The sequence below is a fragment of the Eutrigla gurnardus genome, assembly GCF_963514095.1.
Source record: "Eutrigla gurnardus genome assembly, chromosome: 7".
NCBI lineage: Eukaryota > Metazoa > Chordata > Actinopteri > Perciformes > Triglidae > Eutrigla > Eutrigla gurnardus.
The window spans coordinates 24,157,536-24,182,535 of NC_139921.1; the positions used below are offsets into that span (position 1 = coordinate 24,157,536).

At 48.1% G+C, this 25,000-nt stretch overlaps 1 protein-coding gene across 2 annotated transcripts in view; it reads left to right on the plus strand.

Moving 5' to 3' along the window:
• fndc3ba (fibronectin type III domain containing 3Ba) overlaps nt 1-25,000 on the plus strand; it is a 75,799-nt gene that overhangs the window by 699 nt on the left and 50,100 nt on the right. Inside the window, exons 2-3 of one of the 2 annotated variants that reach the window (XM_084013087.1) lie at nt 13,406-13,551; nt 15,742-15,817. In XM_084013087.1, coding sequence (XP_083869213.1) covers nt 13,435-13,551; nt 15,742-15,817 — 193 coding nt within the window. In that variant the 5' untranslated portion in view covers nt 13,406-13,434. Of the gene's footprint in view, nt 1-13,405; nt 13,552-15,731; nt 15,818-25,000 lie in introns of both variants that reach the window. The other variant, XM_084013086.1, reaches the window with a different exon arrangement.

Genomic DNA, 25,000 nt, shown 5'->3' on the forward strand with positions numbered 1-25,000 from the left:
TGTGTGCGTTTGATGTTAGGGAGCAAGTGATTGTATGTACACTTTCCAGTGGCCTACTATTCCCAGAAGTGTCCTCTTTCATTTTTCAGCCCATTTCAGTTTTCTTCTAATGGATTAAACACTACTTCCTGCTATCCACACACACACACACACACACACACACACACACACACACACACACACACACACACACACACACACACACACACACACACATTCATAAACACGACTGTGAGTTAGTCATGGAATTAGGCACGTAAAGTACCATTCATTCATGATTTGCTTGCTCTGTTGTGCAAGTGTGTGTGTGTGTGTGTCTTGTCTGTGAGAGAGGAGACAGGTTTCTCATGTAGGTGTGACTAAATAGTCTTTTTCTCTCAGCACCCACACACTCTCTCCTCTCTCACACACACACACACACACACACACACACACACACACACACACACACACACACACACACACACACACCACCCACTGAGCAAGCTTTTTCATGGCCCATAAAACTGATGATCTGAATGTCTCTTGGTGGTAAGTCTCCGTCTACGTGCTCGTCCATCCAGAGACGGGAGCTTGTGCTTGTCTTTCTGTGGAGGAGGAGGAGGAGGGGGGGTAGAATCCACTCCTTGACTTGGCATAGCCGTCTTAATTAAGACTCGTGGCATGCGGCCCTGATGGAGTCGGCATTAGAGACACGCTGTGTGTGCAGCCCGACGGCAGCAGGTCCACTGGCAGGGAATGCGGGCTTGTTGTCTGGACTCGCGGCCGTCCTCCTCCACTCTCCGTTTACGAGCTGATGGGTGATGATCAGTGCATGGACATCCAACGAGATGCAACGTCTCAGACCCCGCCGGCCAATGGTGTTCAGTATACTTGGGAAGGAAGAGCAAATTCCCTACATTTTAGGAGCGTGCAACCAGTCAAATGTTGCAGCTCTGATGTTTTAGGAGAACTTTAAGGAACTTTGTGGTGACTCCTAAAAATAAAACGTGAACAAGTTCAGGAAATTTGGTTCAGGTTTGCACACATGCTTCTCCTTCTGGAAGAAAAAAGAAAGAAAACTTGGTAAACCAGAAGCCAAAACTGTGAACATGAGAAACTCCAAGGAGTCAGTGTGGAGTCTGGAGGTTTACTAGCTGCAGTGACTGAAGGTATTGTCTGCCGCCTGCGAGCCGGTGTGCAGTGTATTGTGTGTGTGTGTGTGTGTGTGTGTGTGTGTGTGTGTGTGTGTGTGTGTGTGTGTGTGTGTGTGTGTGTGTGTGTGTGTGTGTGTGTGTGTGTGTGTGTGTGTGTGTGTGTGTGTGTGTGTGTGTTTATATGTGTGCGCATGCTCGTGTTTGTGCAGCGGAGTTCAAGCCCGTGCACCCGTGTGTTTGTGCGAGTGTGTGCGCGCGCCTGTGACTGTGCAGTGAGGAGGAAGTGGCTGTGTTTGTTTAAACTAAGCACGCTCAGCCATGTGGGACAATTTAGCGGGAATGAGAACCCCGCCGCCCCCCCCCCCCCCCCCCCCCCCCCCACCCCACCACCACCCTTCACCAAGCCGAGCACTGACCTCCCCCCCACCCGACCCCAAACCTTCTGAATGGGCGGCTGTCTTTTGAAGGCTGAGGGTTGTTTTGGGGAAGTAAAGGGCCCATATCATGTGGGTGAAGAGGAAGAGGGCTCAGACAGGTTGAAGCTGGAAAGAGGAGAAGAATGCTCATTGGTCGCCGCTCCTTTCTTGTGAAAACCATGTGACACACACACAACGCAAGCCTCATCTGGGCCGAAAGCATCCTCTTTTCATGACATGGAAGCGAGTGTGTTAGGCAGCAATGAAGGGAAGGTGAGAGGAGAGGAGGAGCTAATGCAGATATATAATGATATAATAATGTATGATGTCTATGCAGCACAACGTTGTCATGTCATGTATAGAATGAGCTTTTTTTTCTGGTTTTAATGGCTGCGTTATAACAAAAATATGTGCTTTTCTCAGCTTATCAAACTGTTCTGTTATTATTATATATATTATTGTTATTACTCATTCTATCCACATTACCGATGATTAAAAACGTGTAAATATTTTCTAAAAGCGCCAATAGTTAATCCTACGTCGCAATATCGATATGGAGGTATTTGGTAAAAAAAAAAAAAAAAAAAAAAAAAATTGGGATATTTGATATTGTCCATATCTCCCAGCCCATACTGTGTATATGAGAAAGAGGGGGGGGGGGGGGGGGGGTGAGAGAGGATGCTCTGTTTTCATATCTCCATGGTGACGAGAGGAGAAATACATTTTTCTGAAACGTTTTCGGAGTATAAATCTTTTTTTTTTTGTAGCTTTTCCTACTTTTTCCTGCTTTCTTTCTCTATTTTCCACCTTTTGTTGTCGATGGCTGCACGTCTTCAGCAATTGGTCAGTAAGGTCAAAGGTCAGTGGCGTTCAGTAGAAGAAAAAAAGAACGCTTGGACCCTGAATGATCCCTCACTAGACTTGAAACTGAATGACCCCATCTCTTGTATTCAACAACATTAATAAGCTGCCCATGCCAAGACAGGACCAGGTGGTTGTGTGTGTGTGCGTCCCCTCCCCGGCATAGACCACCAGTCGGCCGGCTCTCAGCCTTCAGTCTTGTCCAAGTCGCCTCGTGTGTGGTCGGCCTGAGCCCTGGAGATCCAAGGTGTTAGGGAGGGGTTTGCTGTGAGCTCGGGCTCAGTGCTCCTCTCTGGGGCTGCAGAGCTTCTCAGCCTCTCTGGGTCTGATGGGGGAAAGTCTGTGGTGGGGCAGGAGACGGAGGGGGGGGGGGGGGAGGGTTAGAAAAGGACCAAAAAGGAGAAGGAAAAAATCTAGAAGCGCCGCCATAAAGCAGGGTGAGTCATATTCATGTGCTTGTGGGAGAATAGCCACTTCCTCTGTATTAAACACACAAACACCAACAAAAGCAGCCTTTTCTTTCTGAAGGCTGTCGTGTTGACAGGAATCAGATGAAGAGATAACGGACACTGATGAGGCCGATGGAAGTAACGAAGACAATGACATCAGTTCTAATGATGATGATGAGGAGGAGGTGTGTGTGTGTGTGTGTGTGTGTGTGTGTGTGTGTGTGTGTGTGTGTGTGTGTGTGTGTGTGTGTGTGTGTGTGTGTGTGTGTGTGTGTGTGTGTGTGTGTGTGTGTGTGTGGTCACCAGTCTGCCTTGAACATCTGTAAGTGGAAGGTGGTCTCAGTCGGGGAAGGAGCGCCGAGTCCTGGCTGATGTAATTGGTGGAAACGTTGGTGTCTGGTAAACGCTATCACAGAGTCACGTTGTCTCCCGTGTGTTCGAGCCCCTGTTAAAGAACCCCCCCCCCCCCCCCCCCCCCCCCCAACCCCCAACTCACAGGAGACCCAAACATCCCTCCTTCTTCGCTACTTTCCTGCGTTCGCTGCTAACGTGGCTACGTGGCAAGCATCGGACTGTCAGGGCCTCTGCTGTGGGTTTACTGCCTGCTGGCCCCCCGCCCAACCACACACACACACACACACACGGCCAGCCCACAGCCATACAGCTGCAGGAGGGAGGGCTCGCTGGCAGATGCACACATCTGCCGGAGCTAGCCGTGCTGTGCTAACGCGGAGCTTACGGCTAACGCGATGCAACACGGGGCTGATTGTGAACGCTCCGTGAAGAGGGAACACAGGGAGTGTGTTTCAAACTTTCTTAGCTCCACGCTTTCATTCGCAGGACTCATTCAATTTTCTCTGCCTCACTCACTCTCTCTCTCTCTCTCTCTCTCTCTCTCTCTCTCTCTCCCCCTTACACACACACACACACACTGCCTGCTGTCTGCGGTATGACAGGCAGGACTAATGTTTGTTCTGGAGCAATAACACAATTAGGATTCCACACATATCTCTCCCTCCACACACACTCGACTCGTGCCCCCCCCTCCCTGTTTTTTCCTCTTTCCTCCCCCCCTCCCCCCCCCTTTCCTCCCCCCTCCTCCATCAACACATTGCTGTCAATTCCACCGCAGACGGGCAACAGATGATATTGATTTAATAACACCAAAATGCTTTGTTTTTGACAAAACTACTGAGGTGTGTGTGTGTGTGTGTGTGTGTGTGTGTGTGTGTGTGTGTGTGTGTGTGTGTGTGTGTGTGTGTGTGTGTGTTTTCTCCTATTCGGTCCACTGCTCTGTTCAGGTGATCTTCCACTATACACCAATTAACCTCTCTCTCTCTCTCTCTCTCTCACTGGAACTTTGCTCTCTCAGCTCCTGACCTGAGTGTAAAATAGCCATTTCCTCTTCATTTTGTTCACAAGGAAAACTGATGCCTCACCTCCCCGTCCCTCCCCCTCCCTCCCTCTCCTCCCCCTCCTTCTCTCCCTCCCCCTTTTTCTCGACTTTTCCCAGTCTCCTTTTCTTTCTCTGCGCACCCTGTACTGTTGTCTTCACCTTTTTCTTTCTCCCCGACCCTGTTTTGTGTTTTGCTGTGTGTTGAGGGTGTTGTCTTGATCCCGTGTGTGTGTGCGTGTGTGTGTGTGTGTGTGTGTGGTTATGTAACCAGCCTGTTCCCTGGGAATGGGCCGCCGGTCGCTGCTTCTTTGAGCTCCACTTTTTGACTTCCTCCCGCCCCCTGGCCGGCAGCAGCCTATAAAGGGAGCCGTGGGTTTCCCGTCAGCCAGTGGGAAGAGGGGAGCCGTGTTTTGACAGGGCAGTGGAATGTGAGGAAGGCGGGGTTCTTCCAGGAAGTGGATGGCAATAGAGTCAGATCCTGGAGACTTTGGCTGAGCTAAAGAAATGAAATGTGTCAACAAGCTGATCAGAGATGTCCAGATTGGTTATAAGAACATTCTGGTGCACTCAAAGAGAAGACGGACAGACAACATAGGTTTCACTGGGTCATCTGTTTCTGGATTGGATGGATGGGAGGATGACAGGGGAGAAAGGCCCAGAGTGGTGTGTGTGTGTGTGTGAGAGAGGGATGGAGGGAGAGAAGTGCTGAGCTCGTCGTTTACCAGTCCTGACTTGTCGGCGCTCCGGCTGCACACAATGATCTGCAGAATGTTTGGTATTTATAGGAAACGGGGGAGACATAATGAAGAGACTCGTTCCACAGAGTCCTGGGAGAAGAATTGATATGCAGTGATGTTTATATGCCGCCTAATCTGGGATTCATCAATTGACAGCGTGACGATTCCAGATTTCATCAGACGCTGACATCAAGGTCGGGGGTTGGGGGGGGCTGCATTTTCCTCGCTCTGATTGTTAATAGCTCCTTGTCTGCCTGGAGTTATGTGCAAGATGCAGGCAGCCGACCGCAGTTTAACCTTGGAGTCTCATTTGCATTCTGTTAAAGTGGAAAAATGCTCGTTCATGCGGGGAATGTGGGACGTGGCAACGACGAAAACTTCCCAAAAACTGCAACACTGTGGCGATGAGGATGACGGCGGTGGAGTTGGGAGGAGAAAGAGCCGTGGACATGCGGTCTGGGTCTGGGATTGGGTCTGCCTCGTGATGCAGCAGCTCGTCCTGAACCCAGTCACAGGTTCCTCTTCCTTGAAAGACAGCCAGCTAAACGTGTTAGAAACCCCCGTGTTGTAGGCGTGTACAGTTCCAATGGACCCCCCCCACCAGGCCAAGCAAGGCCACAATAGCACTGTCGCCCGACAGCATTCGGGTCCCGGGTTCGATTCCTGGTTCCTGCAGTGTGGAGTTTGCATGTTCTCCCCGTGTGAGCGTGGGTTCTCTCCGGGTTCTCCAGGTTCTCCACAGTCCAAAGACCTGCAGGACGGGGACAGGAAGGTGCTCTCAAGGCCTCAGTTCAAGGCTTGTTCATACAAGGTTTCCGTGTGTGTGTGTGTGTGTGTGTGTGTGTGTGTGTGTGTGTGTGTGTGTGTGTGTGTGTGTGTGTGTGTGTGTGTGTGTGTGTGTGTGTGTGTGTGTCTGTTTGTGTGTGTGTGTGTGTGTGCGTCCATATTGCATTCCACTCCACCCGTTCAGAGTTCTTCTTCTCCGTGGATGACATATCATTACCGCAATTACAGGGCAGGAGGACGCCGACCATAGACGCACATGGAGACGCTGCGCACACACACACACACACACACACACACACACATGCAGACCCAACGCATCAAGGCAAATGGAAGAACCAGCTGAAACTCTGAATTTTTGCTTTGGACACTTTTGGCCTCTGTCCCTCTCTTTCAGCTCGCTTAATGCACACTCTCTCTCTCCCCATCTATCTCTCTCTCCCCATCTATCTCTCTCTCTCACACACACACACACACTGACTGCATATGTGCAGAAAGCTGCCAGCCGACGTGGGAACCCGAAGAGGTTCCATCTTTTATAAATCCCCTCTCTGTCTTTCCCGTGTGTGTGTGTGTGTGTGTGTGTGTGTGTGTGTGTGTGTGTGTGTGTGTGTGTGTGTTCACGCTCCCCTCAGAGTAAGCACAAGCACAGCATTCCTCTTTGCCTTCCTCTCCACCCTTCTTTCCCTCCCCCTCCCTCTCTGCATCTCTCCCTTCTCTAACCCACCTCTCCCTCTATTCTGGTAGAAAAAGGTACTCACTGTGTGTGTGTGTGTGTGTGTGTGTGTGTGTGTGTGTGTGTGTGTGTGTGTGTGTGTGTGTGTGTGTGTGTGTGTGTTAGAAAGAGGGCGAGTGTGAGAGAGAGAGCAGGTCTCCTAGACTGAATACCTTTTGTAAAAGGAGCTGGGGTTGAATGGGAGTGGTGTTGGTGGCAGTTTCCCACCATATTTAGAAGCCCCCCCCCAAACATTGCACACACACACACACACACACACACACTGTGTGTTTGAGTGTGTTTGTGCGTATTAAATGCTAGCACAGATTAAAGTTGTCAGTTGATCAAATGGGCATAAGAGGACCTGGATCAATCCTAGTCACATTTGGCATAAATTGCGTGTGTGTGTGTGTGTGTGTGTGTGTGTGTGTGTGTGTGTGTGTGTGTGTGTGTGTGTGTGTGTGTGTGTGTGTGTGTGTGTGTGTGTGTGTGTGTGTGTGTGTGTGTGTGTGTGTGTGTGTGTGTGTGTGTGTGTGTCTCTGTCTGTGTGTGTGTGTCTGTGTGTGTGTGTGTGTGTGTGCTGCAGAGAATAGATAGAATAGATAGCCATTCAGCTCCGAACCCTGACACCTGAGAGCATTCCTGGCTGCTCAACACACCCAGGATGAGGAAGAGGATAGCTACACCTCCCTTCGTGCTCTGATTTCTCTCTGTGTCACATTACAGTTCAGGTTTTACTTCAGGCTTATAGCAGTGCGTCCCGATACAGGAAGTGAGTGTGCGATGAGTGTCCGGTGAGTCTGTGATCCCGGGTTAGTCTACTCATCGCTGTGAAACCTCAAGATTGTAGAGAATGTAACATCACCTAACTCAGAAAGTTTACTTTCAGTTCTCTCCGCCGTTGGGCCGGCGTTTCCTCCTCCTCCTCCTCCTCCTCCTCCTCCTCCTCCTCCCGTTCTCTTTCCTTTCCGTTTCACCTCTTTGTCACCGGAAATACAACAAGTATTCATCCCACAGTGGTCTGGCGTTTCGGTGCTTCACTTCCTGTAAGGTCCTTAATACTGCGAGAGGCAGTTCATCCACGCCCGGACTCGTGTGGTGGCAGGAGGGGTCGTGACTCTCAGGTGACCCACCAGCACCACCAGCACTGATGGGAACAGACCCACTCGCCCCCACCCAAGTGGTTTCCCTGGAGGGCTGGGTGGATCCCCGGAGTCACATTTCCCTTGTCCCTACGATGAAGTTTGTGTGTAGTATTAGGACGTCCATGCCTTCTTGCTCATCACAGGGTTGCTGGGTGCTGGTGTCTGAGCAATGAGCAGTCTGAGCTCCACCCCAGCAGTTTGCAGCCCGATGAAAACCAGTACTTTGGTCGCAGGGCAGTTTTTTTGTGGTAGGAACCAAAATCAGAAGCAGCTTTAAAGTTCCTGAAAGAGTTGCCAAAGTTCCTGGAAAAGTTGCTGTGCTGGTTTGCAGGTTTCCTCTCCGTTAGTGGACATCAGTACGCCGTGTAGCCGGCCACGCTTTCTGCACAGAGCTGTTATCCAGGACAGGAAATGGCATACTTTTGGTGTACTCGTCACAAGAAGCCGTGCGGCCTTTTGCTCAACCTTGGACCCGTTTGTTTGAATTGACATGCAACGCTCTGACATAATTTCTCTGTTGTGATTTTATGTATTTATTTATTTGTTTACATCTGATGTGTTTCTCTTTATGTGACACATTAACTTCTGAGAAATGTGCATGACAGGGTGAAGAACACCGGCTTTAAAAAGCTCTTACACATTTACAACCGGTGTGAAGCTCTGATATGAATGTAAATGAATGAAACAGCTGTGTGATGGGCGGCTTCAGGTGCTTCCCCTGTGCCACCTTCATTTCTCGGTCTCCATGACGATGTCCCGAGCATTTCCAGCCACAGAAGCGGTTGAAAGCCACACGCCGTCACAGGGTTTTTGTTTTCGTTGCGTCATCGATGAAATTGCTGCGGTTGCAGGAAGAAGTGCACATGTGATCAGTTTCACACTGTCTTGTTTTTTTTTTTTTTTATGAATAACTCATTCATGTGCACGAAAAACAGAAGTACAAGTTGGTGCGAGAGCAGCTAGTATTTTCCGTGTTTTTGCTACAAGAATAAGGCCAAATTTACAGAGAAAGAGCGAGAAATGTCAATATTTTGTATTTGGTTTTAGTGTGTGTCTGTGTGTGTGTGTGTGTGGGTGTGTGTGGGTGTTTCTATGTGAATGATGGCTGGAGAGAGAGACGGAGGTGTGAAGCCGTCGACTGGAAGTAAGTCAGACAGTCTGTTAGGTGGTTGTGAATATCCATTATGTTTCATCAGGACGTGTGTGTGTGTGTGTGTGTGTGTGTGTGTGTGTGTGTGTGTGTGTGTGTGTGTGTGTGTGTGTGTGTGTGTGTGTGTGTGTGTGTGTGTGTGTGTGTGTGTGTGTGTGTGTGTGTGTGTGTGTGTGTGTGTGTGTGTGTGTGTGTGTGTGTGTGTGAGTGAGATGAATGAGTGTATGGGTAATGACTGTCTCGTTATGAGGTCAGAGCTGCCCCTGAACATCGACTGCTTCTGTGTGTGTGTGTGTTTTACTCTATGCATCTTTTATGTTAGAGAGGCAGTTTCCATGCTTACACAGGGCTTTCTGTCTAATGACACAGACACGTGTACATGCGCCCGCACACACACACACACACACACACACACACAAACATTCATACACCCGCCACACAAGTGAGTGATTGTTTGCTGGATTCAACGTGGAATTTTTCAATTTAACATTTTTATCCCAGCTGGGAATCGACACCTTATTCCTCCCACATTCCACAGGGAACGGAAACCTGTGTGTGTGTCTGCGTGTGTGTGTGTGTGTGTGTGTGTGTGTGATAGCATCCATCTGGCAATGATTTCACTCAAAAACAAAGGTCATTATTCATTCATTGGATTTGTGGAAATGTGCATCGGATATAACGGAGATAACCGCAGCGGGACACAAATCTGCGTTTCCCCCCCGACATTTAACTTCCAGCATGACTCAGCATTATGATGCGAGCGGTCACAAAATCAGACAATCCCACGTCAGCAGGCGACTGGATAATTAGCGGATTTTTTAATTATTATTTTTTAAACTACACAATTTCACACATGGACTGCTCCAAATGGCAGTGAAAGGTTAAGCATTTTAAATTTAGGAGGAGATGCCGATGCCAAGAAATGATATAAGGAGACGTCCGGAACACAACAACATCGTGTTTATCTCCTCGACTGCATGGAGACAGTTTGACATTTGATATGTTTCATTCGTGAGCTCTAAGAAGAGGGTTAGCTTAGCATAAGGGCCGCTAAGACTTTTTACACTTTTGCTTTTTGAAGAGGTTAAACAAACAAGACACCCCCTTGTTTGCCCCCCCCCTGTAAAGTTATGAGTTATGACGAGTTGACTTGTCTTACAGTAGCATGGCAGCTTTGATTACATTTCATCTCATGGAGGCTTAAAATGTGGATCTTCCAGTTGAAATTCCTCATTTCCTGTAAGCAGAAAAAGACTTCCTGCCCGTAACCTAAACATGATGAATGATGAATATTCATGAGTTAAAAAGAGCGGTTGTGAGGATGTATAATGAATGTCTTCAGGAAATGAGGGGGTATTTTAAGAACACGGGGTCATTGGGGGAGATGTCTCTGACCGTCCTCCTTTCACTCACTCTCCCATTATCACATAAGCCCTTCGTTTGCTTAGTCTCTCTCTCTCTCTCTCTCTCTCTCTCTCTCTCTCTCTCTCTCTCTCTCTCTTCCTTCTAACTTTCTTCTCTCTCGCTCTTCTATTTTTCCTGGCTGTGTTGAGAGTGGTGTTACCATCTGTCTGTGATGTGTCCTGGACGTGTGTGTGTGTGTGTGTGTGTACGTGTACGTGTGTGTGTGTGTGTGTGTGTTCGAGGCAGGATGGCCAGGCTGAACTGGGAACGGGGCTCGGAGGGAGAAAGAAGCAGAGTTTAACACAGAGGAAGAACAAAAATCAAGGGGAAAAAGAAGAAGCAATGGAGACACACATGAGTGATGTGTGTGTTTATATTGCAGCAGCGTGTGTGTGTGTGTGTGTGTGTGTGTGTGTGTGTGTGTGTGTGTGTTTATACTGCAGCAGCACGGGCCGCAGCTGTGTGATCGACTAACGCTTTCAAAGAGCTCGTCAGTGCTAGAAGACGAGCAGCTGAAAGAAAAGACACGCAATGATGCACAGCTGTTTTCACAGGAAGTGTGTGTGTGTGTGTGTGTGTCTCTGTGTGTGCGTGTGTGTGTGTGTGTGCTAATAGCAGCTTATAGCCATTCGTCAGTAGCTCTTTAGCTGTGATTTCACTCACCGATGTTGAATTGAACTACCCACGTCATTCAGTTGTGTGTGTGTGTGTGTGTGTGTGTGTGTGTGTGTGTCGAGAGTATGAAAAAGTTATACAATTGTTATAAATGCTTGTACTATCAGGTCAACAAGTGTTGACATATTTTATAATACAAGCATTTATAAAAATTCAGCGAAACTTTTTCATACTCCGGCGTGAAACTCGCGTGACGGCAACAGCTGGGTAAACAAGGAAGTGGCTTCTACGTAGCGTTAGCAGCCGAGGATAGAAGCTATCGGGCAAGTGTTCTTTTTAAATACACTCCTGGTGTACTTTCAAACTTTCAAATGCCTCGTTTTGTGAGTACAGACCCTATGTGTACTACTGCAGAAGTTTGGTAACATTCCATGCATTATTATTGGGGTAATTGACGAGATATACCCTCTGTACCATCGCGCTAGTACTAAGCCATTCGACTGATAGCCCTATCTTGACCAATGCTAACCATCGCTAAAAATGCTACTGAGGGGGTATTTGGCTGGATGTCATGGTGGAAATGACCTAGGGTGCATTTTACTCCGAACCATCACTTTAAGTTCCTATCTATCAACGAGTAAAAACAATGGTGGTTGGTCATGTGACCACTAATGAAAGTGTGTGTACTCGCTGCTTTGCCCAGAAATAGATCTCCCGTGTCTGTGGCGACATTCCCGCGCAAAATTTTAAAATACGTGACGCTTTTTTACGTCAGTCAGCAGCTGTCGGTCTGCAGCTGGATCTACTCACGGAGGTATGCTGCGTTTACTTGGAAATGGGAAACCGGTAACTTCCACCTGCTGAGTCAGACTCCCTCTAGTCTAAAGTGTTTGGTGCGTTTCATTTACTGCTGAGTCACGATGGAGGATCAACAGCAGAGAAAGAAGACCATTCAACCTCCGGTCTGGAGAAGAAGAAACGACATGGAAGTGAAGAAGGAAAGTCATCCAGAAGCAAAGTCAACGAGGGGAAACCATGGAGCTCCTTTCAGCGTGGAGCCTTTGAAGGCATCGCGCAGTTCCATCTGCCGCCAGAGAGGCCGCTACAATCTCAAACCCTGCCACTTTAAGATGAATGGCATTGGTTGTCGTTTCCCCTTCATAATGGTGCTTTTTGGTTGTTGTTGTTATTATTATTATTATGCAACCGTTTCCACATTTAGCTCCCCAAAGAGCAGCCTCGTCCCGTAAAGAATATCTGCTGTGTTTGCAGAGCTAGCAGCAGGTGCAGTAATCCCCATTCACCTATCACACGAAGACCCGATTCATCCAACGTCTCTCTTTTTATGAATCCAAACAGGACACTGCAGTCCCATCCTGTATATTCCAGGACTATTGTTTACGATGAAGTGCTTTGAATTAGCTCTCGCTCTCATCTCTCTCTTTTCTCTGCCTCTTTCATCTCCTCTTCTTTTATATGGAGTGCTGCAGGGATGAAGGCTTTTTTTTTGTTGGCCGACCTGGAAGTTAGCGCCGCGCCGCTTCCCTCCACAAAGAGATGGGATTTTTTCGGGGGGGGATTATTGTCGAAATTAAGCTCCGTGGCCAACAGACGTTTATTATACTTACACATCTTTGTTCAGTAAGAGCGTCTTCACAAAGGAACAACCCCAAGTGCAAATGGAATTGCATGACTTCATGCTGCTCACTTAGCGGCTTGTTAGCCTCTTTTAAAGCAATGTAGGAGCTTCAAAATGACCACGAGTGGAATATTTACTGACTCATATTATGTCATAGAAAATAAAATGAAAGCTTTCTTGTTAATCATATTTAAGGCGTCCAACCGAAAAGCCTCGAGGAATATATATGCCTGTCCAAAGCTAGTGTAAAAGGATATACAACGTTAGGAAATATGAATCTGGGAGTGATGTCATCTCCTCAGAATAAAGCTCCTAGCTCATTCCCAGCGTTGTGGAACTATCTGACACCTTTTAGAGGGGTTGCAGGTTTTGATCCAGGTTCTTATCCAAGACGGGCACATCGGATAAAATAAAAGAGGTTTTTCACACTGCTGATGGAAACACACCGGTTGGCTTCTGCCGGTTCGGCCTCACATTTCATTGGACAACAGTTGTACTCTGATATTTGCTTTGTCGCTGAGGCGATTGGTCCGTCTCGTCATTGAGTGGGCTTCAGAGGTGTCGGATCGGGAGCTATGCTAAGCTAAGCTAACTGGCGGCTGGCTCCAGCTTTCTATTTACAGCACAGACGCAAGAATAGCATCGGTCAGAAACCAGGCTTATAAAGCATGTGTTTTATGAAACCTTCCCCTTTTTGGATGGAAGGTTGATGTTTGGTGTAGCGGACGGTAAAGATCACTCTTCCCCTCGTGTTCTTTGATGCACTGGAATCCTGTTTGTTCGCTGTGAAACCAGTACAGGGAAAACCCTCATCTGGATTTTCCTTCCGTCAAAAAACAAAACAAAAAAGTGGCTTTGTTTTTGTCATCACAGGCATTTGTATTTATAAGTGAACAAGACTGCCGACCCTGATGTTCCTCATTCTCTCTCTCTCTCTCTCTCTCTCTGTACTTTCCCAGGTAGGGCAGTTCAGTGAATTTCTCCATGAATGTACGTCACAATGATGATGACAGACCAGATTCCACTGGACTTGGCTCCGCCCCCCCTCCTGAACGGGGAGGTCCCTCTCATGTCTCACATGGTTAACGGTGACGCAGCACAGCAGGTAAACACACTCTCTCTCACACACACACACACACACATGGAAACACACACAGCAAGCGGTCACGCAGGCTCCGCTGGCGTGACGTCACGCGGCTCAGGGGCCGAGTCGCCGCCGAGCCGTTACAGTAAAGCATTTGTCATATAACGGGAACGGTGAATAAACACAGACGCACACGTACACTTGCATCATTCAGTCCCAGAGACTTCTAAGTGGCTCACTGACGGATCCCAGACCTCGGCTTGAATTACTTGAAAAGAGTGCGTCTCTGAGGCTTCGTGATCTTATCGGAACCGCAGGATCCGACCGGATCACCTTCAAAAGAGAAGGGGACGCGATGGACGCAGTTAAAAGCACGGCGGTTAATTGACAGGCTTGATCCTGTTATTTTGACACCATGCCCCACACACACACACACACACACACACACACAGAGGAAGCATGGTGGGAGGGTTTTTGGCTGCGACACACAGCAGTTAGGGAGCTCTTTTTCATTGTAAGACCCTGCAGTTTAAAGTGTGGAATCGGGGCTTTTAAACCGTGATTATATAGATTTGCCTCCGTGCACGCGTGTGTCCAACTTTGTGTGTATTTGTTTGTTTCTCAGTCCGCCTGTGTGGGCACACACAGTCTGTGTTGAGTCTGAGAGCATGTTCTGTGTTTGTGTTTGTCTGCCTGCTTTCCTGCCTGTCTACCTGCCCGTCTACCTGCCCGTCTTCCTGCCCGTCTACCTGCCCGTCTACCTGCCGCCACCGGTGTGTGGGTTTATCCCTAAAATCTCATAAAGGGCCGCTGTCACATCTAAGCTAGCTGGAACTGGAACTTAGTGGGGATTTTTTTCTTTCGGTTTCCTTTCCTGCAAAAGTGAAACGTGCTCTTGGGATTTTTGCTATCCACACACTGAGATGAAAACATACAAGCATATTAAGATAAAAATATGAATAAAAAAAACATAAGTCCTTGTTGTTAGCTAAATACCCCCCCCCCCCCCAAAAAAAACCTCTCTCTCTCTCTATATATATATATAAATATATATATATTATTCTGCAGCTGCAGCCTGAACATGTTTACTAAATCAACGATATAACTAGAAAAGCCTCTTAAGATGCTTAAATAAATGTTTGTAGCCTGCAAAGAAGATGTTTGGAGACTGTCAGTTCAGCCAAAGTCAGATTCGTTTATCATATATATATTTATAAACTTATATTTATATTGCCGTTAGTGCAACAAAATAGAAGAGAAGTTAAAAACCTTTTTTAAAAACAAGTTTATTCTAACATAATAGAAACCATCTTGTGAGCGTATTAAACCATGAGTGCATCAAATCCATCTGTGCAAACATAACAAATATGCTGTATGACCATGAGGACACTACGACGTCGCCCGGCGTTCAGTGACACATACACACATCCTCCCACATGGTCTGATATGGGGTTCTCTCTGGAAACATGGGCTGCCTTACTATGCTGGGGTTCCCATAGCAACAACAGCAGCCGCTGCAGCAGATAGAACAGGAAGTGTGTGTGTGTCTGTGTCTGTGTGTGTGAGGGAGAGGAGCAGGTTAGCACTGAGATGGGAGAGCATGCAGACACTCCAGCAGCAGCAGCAGCGCAGGATATGAGGATTTTTACGACGGCACACCTGTGGAGCGGAGACGGGGCCGTGCTCGCGTGTGCATGTGGTGCGTGTGTGCGTGAATACATGTGTGGCGCGTGTGTGTAATGGAGGGTCACCTGTTTCATGTCTACAGCCATGTGTGTACTCTCAACAACCTGCATGCGGAGAATATGACGGTAAGGTGCATGCACGCCCCCTGACGGGACACACATCGCCAATTAGTGTCACGTAGCTGTCTGTGTGTGTGTGCATGTGTGTGTGTGTGTGTGTGTGTGTATTTATTTAGTGGTCAAGTCAGTGAGGTGAAAAGAGAAAGGCTTTTCTCCAATCAGGGTGTGTGAGACGGCAGCATTGTCTCACCATGAGCTTACCTAACACTCGTTCGTGTGTGAACTCCGTGTCCGCCCTACTCCGGATCCAGTGCTTATTGTGCGTTATGTCACTCCTGCAAGCCTATTGGCTGCCCGGCAGAGAGTCGGTCCTGTTTTGTTTTGTTTTTTAAATGCGTGTCAGATTAACTCCTCCAATCAGAAGGAATCTAATTGTATGGTTTTTGTGTCTGTGTTGTTGGTGCAGGTGATCCTGGTGCAGGTGAACCCGGGGGAGACGTTCACCATCCGGGCGGAGGACGGCTCGCTGCAATGCATCCAGGGTCAGTCATCACACGCCGGCTTGTTGTGTTAGCCTGCGGCTGCTCCGACGTCACTTTCACTTTCTCCCAACACTTTCATTATGTCGACTGCACACGCCGACGTGATGATACGGGGGGGTTGAAACATGCAGCCTCATGACTTCACAGGAACTTAACTGTTGATGTTGGTGTTGGATGTTGAGAAGCTGTATCTCCAGCTCATGAATGCATCATATCAGTCCATACTTTCAAGCATTACCATGGTCGCCTTTCAGAAATCGTCCAAAATAACGGTTTTTAAAATTGTCGGCTGAAATGTTTTGGTGTTTGACGAGATGGATGGATGGATTTCATTTCAAACGCGCAAAAAAATAATCAAGAGCAAATTAGAAGTACCAATAAACTCAACAGTAAACTCATCCAGTAAATTATAAATGAATATTTATCAAACACACATATAAATAATAAATAAATCACCTATAAAATCTACAATGAGTGTAGTCCCGACAGAGCTGAAGCCCCTTCCTCATCGCTGTACCGCTCAAAAACCAGATCCACTGGGGCGGCCGGTGGTGCAGTGTTTAGGGCAGCCGCCCCATGTACAGAGGCTAAATATCCTCGATGTGGTGGTCCCGGGTTCGAGTCCCGCCCGGGACACATTTCCCGCATGTCATCTCCCTCTCTCTCTCCCCGTCTCCACACCGTCTGAAAAATGAATAAAAGGCTTCAATGGCGCTCTAGTCAAACAATAATCTAAAAGAAAAACAAAAGAAAAACTAGATCCACAGGTGTAAAAGAGTCCTTCATCGATGCAGGGTGAGGAAAAGGAAGCGGGGGGGGGGGTCTCCAAATTAAATATGACTACCGAGTTGAAAGCTGTGACGGAGTGGACCGCCATTGTCTCACTCTCTGGCTGCATCTGATATCAGCAACATTAAAGAGTGGAAATGTGAACCACTTGGAGGCTCTTAAAGGTGGACGCCGGCAACGCGGGAATCCCCCCATTCCCCCCCCCACTCCTGTGGAATACTCTCACTTTGATGATGTCAGCAGAGTACGCTCTGACTCAAAGCTTTTTTTGAAAGGGCGCCTTTGTTTCCCCCTCGATATCCCTCCATCTGTGTCTCGCTCCGTCTTTTCTCCTCTGTGAAGGTTTGCTTTGAGTGAAGTCTTGGCTTCGACACTGAAACCCCCCCCCCCCCCCCCCACCACCACCACCACCACCACCACCAGCCATGCTATATGTTGTAACTAATTACAGCCCGCCTCCTTTCTCTCCGCCCGCTGTGTAATTCAATTTTGCCCCCTGAAATCAGAGGGAAATCGCTCTGGGCAGAGCTTAGAGGCACAGATACGCCAGAGAATCACAGACGGATGCAAAGATGCTGCTGAGATACGTCCGACGTACAAACGCAGAGATACGTCCGACGGACAAACGCAGAGATACGTCCGACGTACAAACGCAGAGATACGTCCGACGGACAAACGCAGAGATACGGCCGACGTACAAACGCAGAGATGCGTCCGACGTACAAACGCAGAGATACGGCCGACGTACAAACGCAGAGATACGGCCGACGTACAAACGCAGAGATACGTCCGACGTACAAACGCAGAGATACGGCCGACGTACAAACGCAGAGATACGTCCGACGTACAAACGCAGAGATACGGCCGACGTACAAACGCAGAGATACGGCCGACGTACAAACGCAGAGATACGGCCGACGTACAAACGCAGAGATACGTCCGACGTACAAACGCAGAGATACGTCCGACGGACAAATGCAGAGATACGGCCGACGGACAAACGCAGAGATACGGCCGACGTACAAACGCAGAGATACGTCCGACGTACAAACGCAGAGATACGTCCGACGGACAAACGCAGAGATACGTCCGACGTACAAACGCAGAGATACGTCCGACGTACAAACGCAGAGATACGTCCGACGTACAAACGCAGAGATACGTCCGACGTACAAACGCAGAGATACGGCCGACGTACAAACGCAGAGATACGTCCGACGTACAAACGCAGAGATACGGCCGACGTACAAACGCAGAGATACGTCCGACGTAGAAGCGCAGAGATACGGAAGCTGCAGAGAAATGGTTTACAGTGAATACATTAATGGGATGCCAGACACCCATCTGCTTAAAACGGTGCCCTGACGTAGTCTGGGTTCTGGCTGTTTGTTTGTGCGTGGTGTGTGTGTGTGTGTGTGTGTGTGTGTGCGTGGTGTGTGTGTGTGTGTGTGTGTGTGTGTGTGTGTGTGTGTGTGTGTGTGTGTGTGTGTGTGTGTGTGTGTGTGTGTGTGTGTGTGTGTGTGTGTGTGTGTGTGTGTGTGTGTGCATTCGGAGGCACAGCCTGCATCTGTCTCACACACACACACACACACACACACACACGCGTGTTGTTTTTGGTGCCTTTTTTTCTTCTTTACTACAGTCGACAGCAGTTAATTGGGCGGGTGGCCGGGGGCCAGGGGTCATGTTTGAATGTGCAAATTATTAATGCGGAGGGGCCACACACACACACACACACAAACCCTCTCTCTCTCTCTCTCTCTCGCTCTATTCTGGAGGAGGTCACTGGGTTTAATGAGAGGTGGAGTGTGGCGGTGTGTGTTTGAAGGCGAACTGACTCGCTCTTTTAGACAGAGACTCTGGTCTGATGCTGAGACCTCAGAGCTCTGGAGGTTTTTTTCTTCTTTTTTTTGCTCGTGTGCCTACGTGTGTGTTTGCACTTCGGCATGCTTGTGTGTGTGTGTGTGTGTGTGACAGGGGAGCGAGATTACAGAGGCCGCGGGCTACAGCCAGGGACCGGCTTTTATATAAAGTAACCTCTGTTTAGCTTGCTGCACTGCGGTGTGTGTGTGTGTGTGTGTGTGTGTGTGTGTGTGTGTGTGTGTGTGTGTGTGTGTGTGTGTGTGTGTGTGTGTGTGTGTGTGTGTGTGTGTGTGTGTGTGTGTGTGTGTGTGTGTGTGTGTGTGTGTGTGTGTGTGTGTGGAAAACCAGCCCGGAGACGTTGGACAAAGCGTCCTCGGAGGAAGAGATTCTTTCATATGAGCCGGCGGCCTTACCTTCTCCTCTCGAATTCTTTTCCTTCCCCCATGCTTTCCTGCCTCCTACCATTTTTTTTTTTTTTTAAAAGCAAACCCAAAGCAGCAAAGAGATGATTGTATTTGTTGGATTGTAGTACAGCTCATTAGCCACGCCGCCGCTCAATGCTAACTGGCCGAGGTGCACCCTTTTATTTGGACTGAAAGTTCACCCAGTAGTTGTATTAACAGATTCCACGAGTACAGAAACGTATTGAGTGCGGATGGAAACTCACACGAGTGGAAGCGTGGAGACCTCCGGAGACGGTAGATGCAGAGACCTTTATTCATGGTTGGGTTATCTGTGTTGTATCTAGGTTGAAGGTAAGAACTGTGTGTTCGGCACAGAGACACAATAGTGTGTTGTTTGTGACCTCGCATCGCCTGGAGGTCAGACACTTACCATCTCGGATGTCTTCATCTCACACTGAGGGGATCAGTGTGGAGGAGTTTCCTCTGAGTGTAGACAAGTCGGTTACTTTCTCTACTTCTGTCAGTCAGGTTGCTGATATGCTTTCTCTCTCTCTCTGATTTGCTCTACCTTCCTGTCGCTGTGGTGTTTTTGCTTCCACAACTTAATGGCCGTTTCTTTGTGTGCTGTACTTTTGATGCAGCGTATCTGCATCGTCCACACGAAAACGTTTTCAGTGCGTAAACGCAGAAGTCTTGTGCGTTTCGCCCTGCCGTCCATACAGATCCAGCGTTTTTGCGGCCTGAAAACGCACTTTTTTGAAACCAGCTCTCAGGGTGGAAAAGAAAAAAATGTCCCCCCTCCGTTTCGTGTTCGTTTTCGTGTGGACGGCGAAAACGAGTACGCTGAGGTCATCTCCCCGCTCCTCGAGCCTGACTTCTTCCCCCGCGAAGTCTCGTAACAACAACAATAACGGCGGCAGTCTGTACGACGGCGTATCAGGGCCGCTGTATGAAAAACAAACGGAGCCGAGAGGGGGGGGCGATATTCCGGGAAAAAAGCTACTTTATTATGATGCTAACAAACAACCGCTAGCTAACTTCCCATGAATGTAGGCATTTATTTGTCTAATTAATCCATCCCAACGTATGACAACGCCTCGTCAAGGTCCTGAGGGTGACGGCTGTTGGTGCTTATTGTTGGTTTTATTTATACGGGACAAATTGTCATCTTATGGGTGTTTATTGATCGGGTGGTCGGGCGGAGATTAGCCGTAACTCTCACGTGTTGCCACAGCAACGGCAAACATCCGGTCAAGCTCCGTCTCTTCTTCTGCGTTTTTGTAGCAGAAACAGCAGATTTTCTTGAAACGACGCCAAAGCAAAACGGAGAAAAAAAGTCTGTTTTGCTTCGTGTGGACGGCCCCTGAAACTCTTTCCTGCACCAGTGTGTCAATTAGCATGCTGTGTGTGTGTGTGTGTGTGTGTGTGTGTGTGTGTGTGTGTGTGTGTGTGTGTGTGTGTGTGTGTGTGTGTGTGTGTGTGTGTGTGTGTTTCCATCAACTGTTAAAACAGACTGACCTCTCGGTGCTCCGGGGGTCAGACCCCCCCCCCCCCCGTGCATCACCACCTTCTCATCGGGGGTGCTCTCACGTATCCACTCTTTTCCCCCTCCCCCCCTCTCGAGCCCCGCCCCCTCTCCCTTTCTCTCTCCCTCCCCCACTAAGACCATTCCCCTGAGCTTTCCCACAGTCACATCAAAGGACAAGACTCTCGAGGGTGTGTGAGAGCACCCTGCTATGGAATGTCAGTGTGTGTGTGTGTGTGTGTGTGTGTGTGTGTGTGTGTGTGTGTGTGTGTTTTACAAGGCCGTGTTGGTTTACTGTGTTGTTTGCTCTTTGTTGGACTTTTATTGAGGGATGATGAGGCCATGGGGGTGCAGAGCAGGATGCTGTGCCCTGCCAGGAGGATGTGACATCATGAGGGCCTGGGTGGCAGCGGGGAGATTAAGGATGGCCTGCGCTTGATGCTTTGACTTTACAACCTTCAGCGGCCTTACGTGGAAATGCACCGGATCGCGATAGAGTTGAGCAGAGATTGTTGATCTGTGCTGCGTTTGCCTCGAAACGAATCATTTTGACTAAAAAACAAACAAACGTTATATTGGCTTTTAATAAGTAACTCAATGGCTTTAATATAAACATCTGTATCTGCCAGAGTGGAGAGTTTCTAGTGTCTTCTTAAGAGGCGAAGCATCATGGGAGTTCAATAAGAACGCTGATCCTGAACCCAAGAACCCTTCTGGGCGGAGACGCGTAACCATGGTAACCCCTGGCGACTGATCTGTGAGAAGCTGAGCTAATGTCATAAGAATGATATCGCCCCCTGTTACGAATGCTGTCATCACTGTCGCATTGCATTGTGGGATATGTATGCCGTCTTTGCAAACATCCGGTTTTTGCAAACTGTAATTTAGAGAGAGTTATTGGTTTCATACTAAATGTTTGTTTCTAAAAATGGATATATTAAAAGAAAAATCTCACATAGTGTTTTAGCGAACCAACTAGCATTTCTATTTTTTATTTTTTATTTTATTTAACCAGGTCCCATTGAGATCAAACACCTCTTTTACTAGGGAGACCTGGCCAAGGAAGCAGCCATGCAAAATACACTCTATATAAGGTTGTTAGTCTTTGTTAACCTGAGTCGCCTCGTTTCCCAGACAAACAATGGTTCCGGCGGCGGACGCTGCAGCGTGACCTCAGTGATGTGACCTCAGTGATGCGGTCTCCGCTCCAGCTGTGTGCACGTTTGTTGCTTTGCATGTGTGTTACTGGACGGAGCAGAGTGTGAATCATGTCACGGGTCTGTTTTGTGTTTTACCAGCAGATGTGTGCTGTTTGTTTGCTCCCCCTCTCCTCCTTTACACTCTCTCTCTCTCTCTCTCTCTCTCTCATCCTCATTCTGTTCTTTGATATTTCTGTGAAATATCGATCTGTTGTCGACGACGTTCCATTTAAAAAAAGAAATAATCTAATGTCTGAACACATATTGCACAAAAGAATATATAATTCCAGTCACAGTCACCGGTGACTGTAGTCGGCTCAACCACTCGGTTGTTATTACACATTACAAGTCTTCGTCATAATCTGGGATTATTAAAATCATGCATTTCTAAGTGAAAACAAATTGACAAATGCAGATGCAAGTCAGGCCCAATTAAAGTGTGATCAGTCACTGACGTCAGTTCAGTAGTCCTGTTTCCGCGGGCGCTTGCGTGGGGAACTGAGGAGGTGCATCGGGATGAACCCTTCCTACTCCTCCATGGTGCCGCATCAACTGCCAGCCTCCTCCAAAGTGTGCACTTTTACACTCGCGAGCTTTGATGGAAATGGAGATTGGGAGAATAACAGGAGATGTACAGCGGAAAGTCTGGTGACCGTGTTTACGCCGAGCCAGATGGCTGTAAACAAGCTAGGGAAGAAAACACACGTTTTTCAGACCTGCTGTTAAGTCACCATACGGGACGGTACGACTATGAAATGGAGCATTAAAAACAGCTTGGCAGGTGGAAGGAGAAGTGTATTATAATAAACATATGTTATGTGTTTTCATCCCTTATTTTGTAAAATCGCAACAAATTATGAAATTCTCCGTCCCAGAAGTGCATCAAAGTCGGGCCGCCTCTCAGTCGATCAGCTGACTAATGGTTGGTCTTAGTTGACGAAGATTCTTAGTCATGTTTTTATTCCTTTTCATGCTGCGTGACTTATTCAGAAGAAACGGTGTGAGTTTTAGTCGATGAATGAACCCCGTAACCAGTTAAATGTGTGTTTACATGAAGGGGTCACGTAGGTATAACGGCTGTCTTCTTATCTATGAGGCCTTTCCATAGACGGGGTTATCTCAACTTGATCTTGGGCAAACAGGCCTGTTTTTCCAATACTAGATATTTCATATTTCTGTTTTCATCACCTAAAAGAATACTTGATGAAATCCTCCAAATCAGCAGATGGATGGTTTCTCTCTTAACCTCGTGTTTAAACCTCCCCGATCGCCGGGTTTCTTCAGCTCAGGAAACTATAGCAAACTACATCAAGCATTAAGGCTCTGACAGTGAGGTCTGTGTTTAGAAGAGCGAACCCACAACTGTAGACCCCCCTCCACACACACACACACACACACACACACTTCTCTGTTTAAAACCGGTTCTGCTGAGTCTGTATTTATGGAATATGATGGGTAATGGGATCGGTGGAGAGGGATCATATATTGGAGAAATCCTCCTTGTGTGCGTGTGCGTGTGTGTGTGTGTGTGTGTGTGTGTGTGTGTATTGTGTGTATATTGTGTGTTTGGATGCATCTGTATGTATGTCGTTTCAGCTTTCAGTTTGCGTGCCCTTGGGCAAACTGTAAAAACCAGTCTGGAGGTGTGTTTAGTGTGTGTGTGTGTGTGTGTGTGTGTGTGTGTATGTTTAATTTTATGTTATGTCCCAATTGATTTGGGGAAAGTGGTCACCATGGGAACGGACTCTCACTCCAGGTGGTGTGTAATGGAATGCGATCCCTCTGGGCACTGTGTGTGTGTGTGTGTGTGTGTGTGTGTGTGTGTGTGTGTGTGTGTGTGTGTGTGTGTGTGTGTGTGTGTGTGTGTGTGTGTGTGTGTTTAGTGTGTTTAGTGCGTTTGGTGTGTGTGTGTGTGTGTGTGTGTGTGTGTGTGTGTGTGTGTGTGTGTGTTATACCTGTCTTTTTCTTTTTCCAGTATTTTCCACTCAAATGTCTCCTTTGTAAGAAACAAAAGGACAGAGAGGATTTTGTTTGGTTCATTTGGCACAGGGTAATTCAGAGCTTGACTTTAGTGTGTGTGTGTGTGTGTGTGTGTGTGTGTGTGTGTGTGTGTGTGTGTGTGTGTGTGTGTGTGTGTGTGTGTGTGTGTGTGTGTGTGTGTGTGTGTGTGTGTGTGTGTTTGACAAAGAGAGGCAGAGAGAGAGAGTTGATTGTTGTTGCATGCCCTGCCCAGTGCTCACTTATAAACTCAATGCCCTCACACAGTAGGGCATGAGGAGGCAGAAGGAGGGAGGGAGAAGAAATGGAGTGGAAACGAAGCGATAGAATGAAGGAAGGTAAATAAAGGCAGAGAGAGAGAAAGACGGGAAGAAAAGGGGGAATGGAGTGAGAGTGAGATCAGACGCTTCATGTCTGGTCGTGTCTGCTGCCATGCATTCCGGGCGAGGCCACTTCCTCTACGCGATGACCCCAGCCACCCCCGGCCGCTCACTTGGTGTGGTCCGCCGGCTCCTGGGAAGGCTGCACTCGTCCAGCGGGACTGGTCCACTTGGGCACCGCCGCTGGGTCGCAGGGGGCTTTGGGAGGGAGAAGAGTGGGCAAAAACTCTGGAGAATACTGTGTGTGTGTGTGTGTGTGTGTGTGTGTGTGTGTGTGTGTGTGTGTCTGTGTCTGTGTGTGTGTGTGTGTGTGTGTGTGTGTGTGTCTGTGTGTGTGTGTGTGTGTGAACAGCAGCTGTGTAGAGAGCAGAGAGCTTGCAGAATTTTCCAGAGAGAAAGAAAGAGAGCTTTTCCAGGGGATGAAATTCTTGGCTCCCTTGAAGTTCAGGGTACAGCTGGAGCACTTCTCCTCCCTCCGCCCTCCTTCCCTCCTCCTTTCCCTCTCTTTCAGACCTCCTTCACTTCCTCCCTCGCTTCCCTGTCTCTCGCTCTGCGTCTGCATTATACTACTTTTTCTCCAGCTCAAGTTTTAGTGATTTTATTTTATTTTTTTAAATGGAATGAAATTCATTCAACGCTTGATGGCCCTATTAAAAAAAAAAAGCCTCGACTAGTGGACGTGTGTTGTTCCTGCAGCTTTTTTTGGGCTTACATCCACGTCATGGGCTGATGTGTGCATCACACGGTCGTAGCCGTACGCGGTGATGGAAACACGAGCCGTGGTTCCTCGGGCCTCCGGCACAGCTGCACAGCTGCACAGAACACACATGTGTTGGTTTGACATCATGCGTGTGTTTAGATTTCACAGGGAAGCCCCTTTCTTCTTTTTTTGTTGCTCTAACCTGATTGGAGGGGAGGAGGGGGGGGGGGGGGGGTGTCGTCCAATGGGAGGGCTCAACCTCACGGAGGTCGAGGGATGATCGGTGAGACTGGTTGAGCAGCGGATCTGAAAGACAACTTAGTTT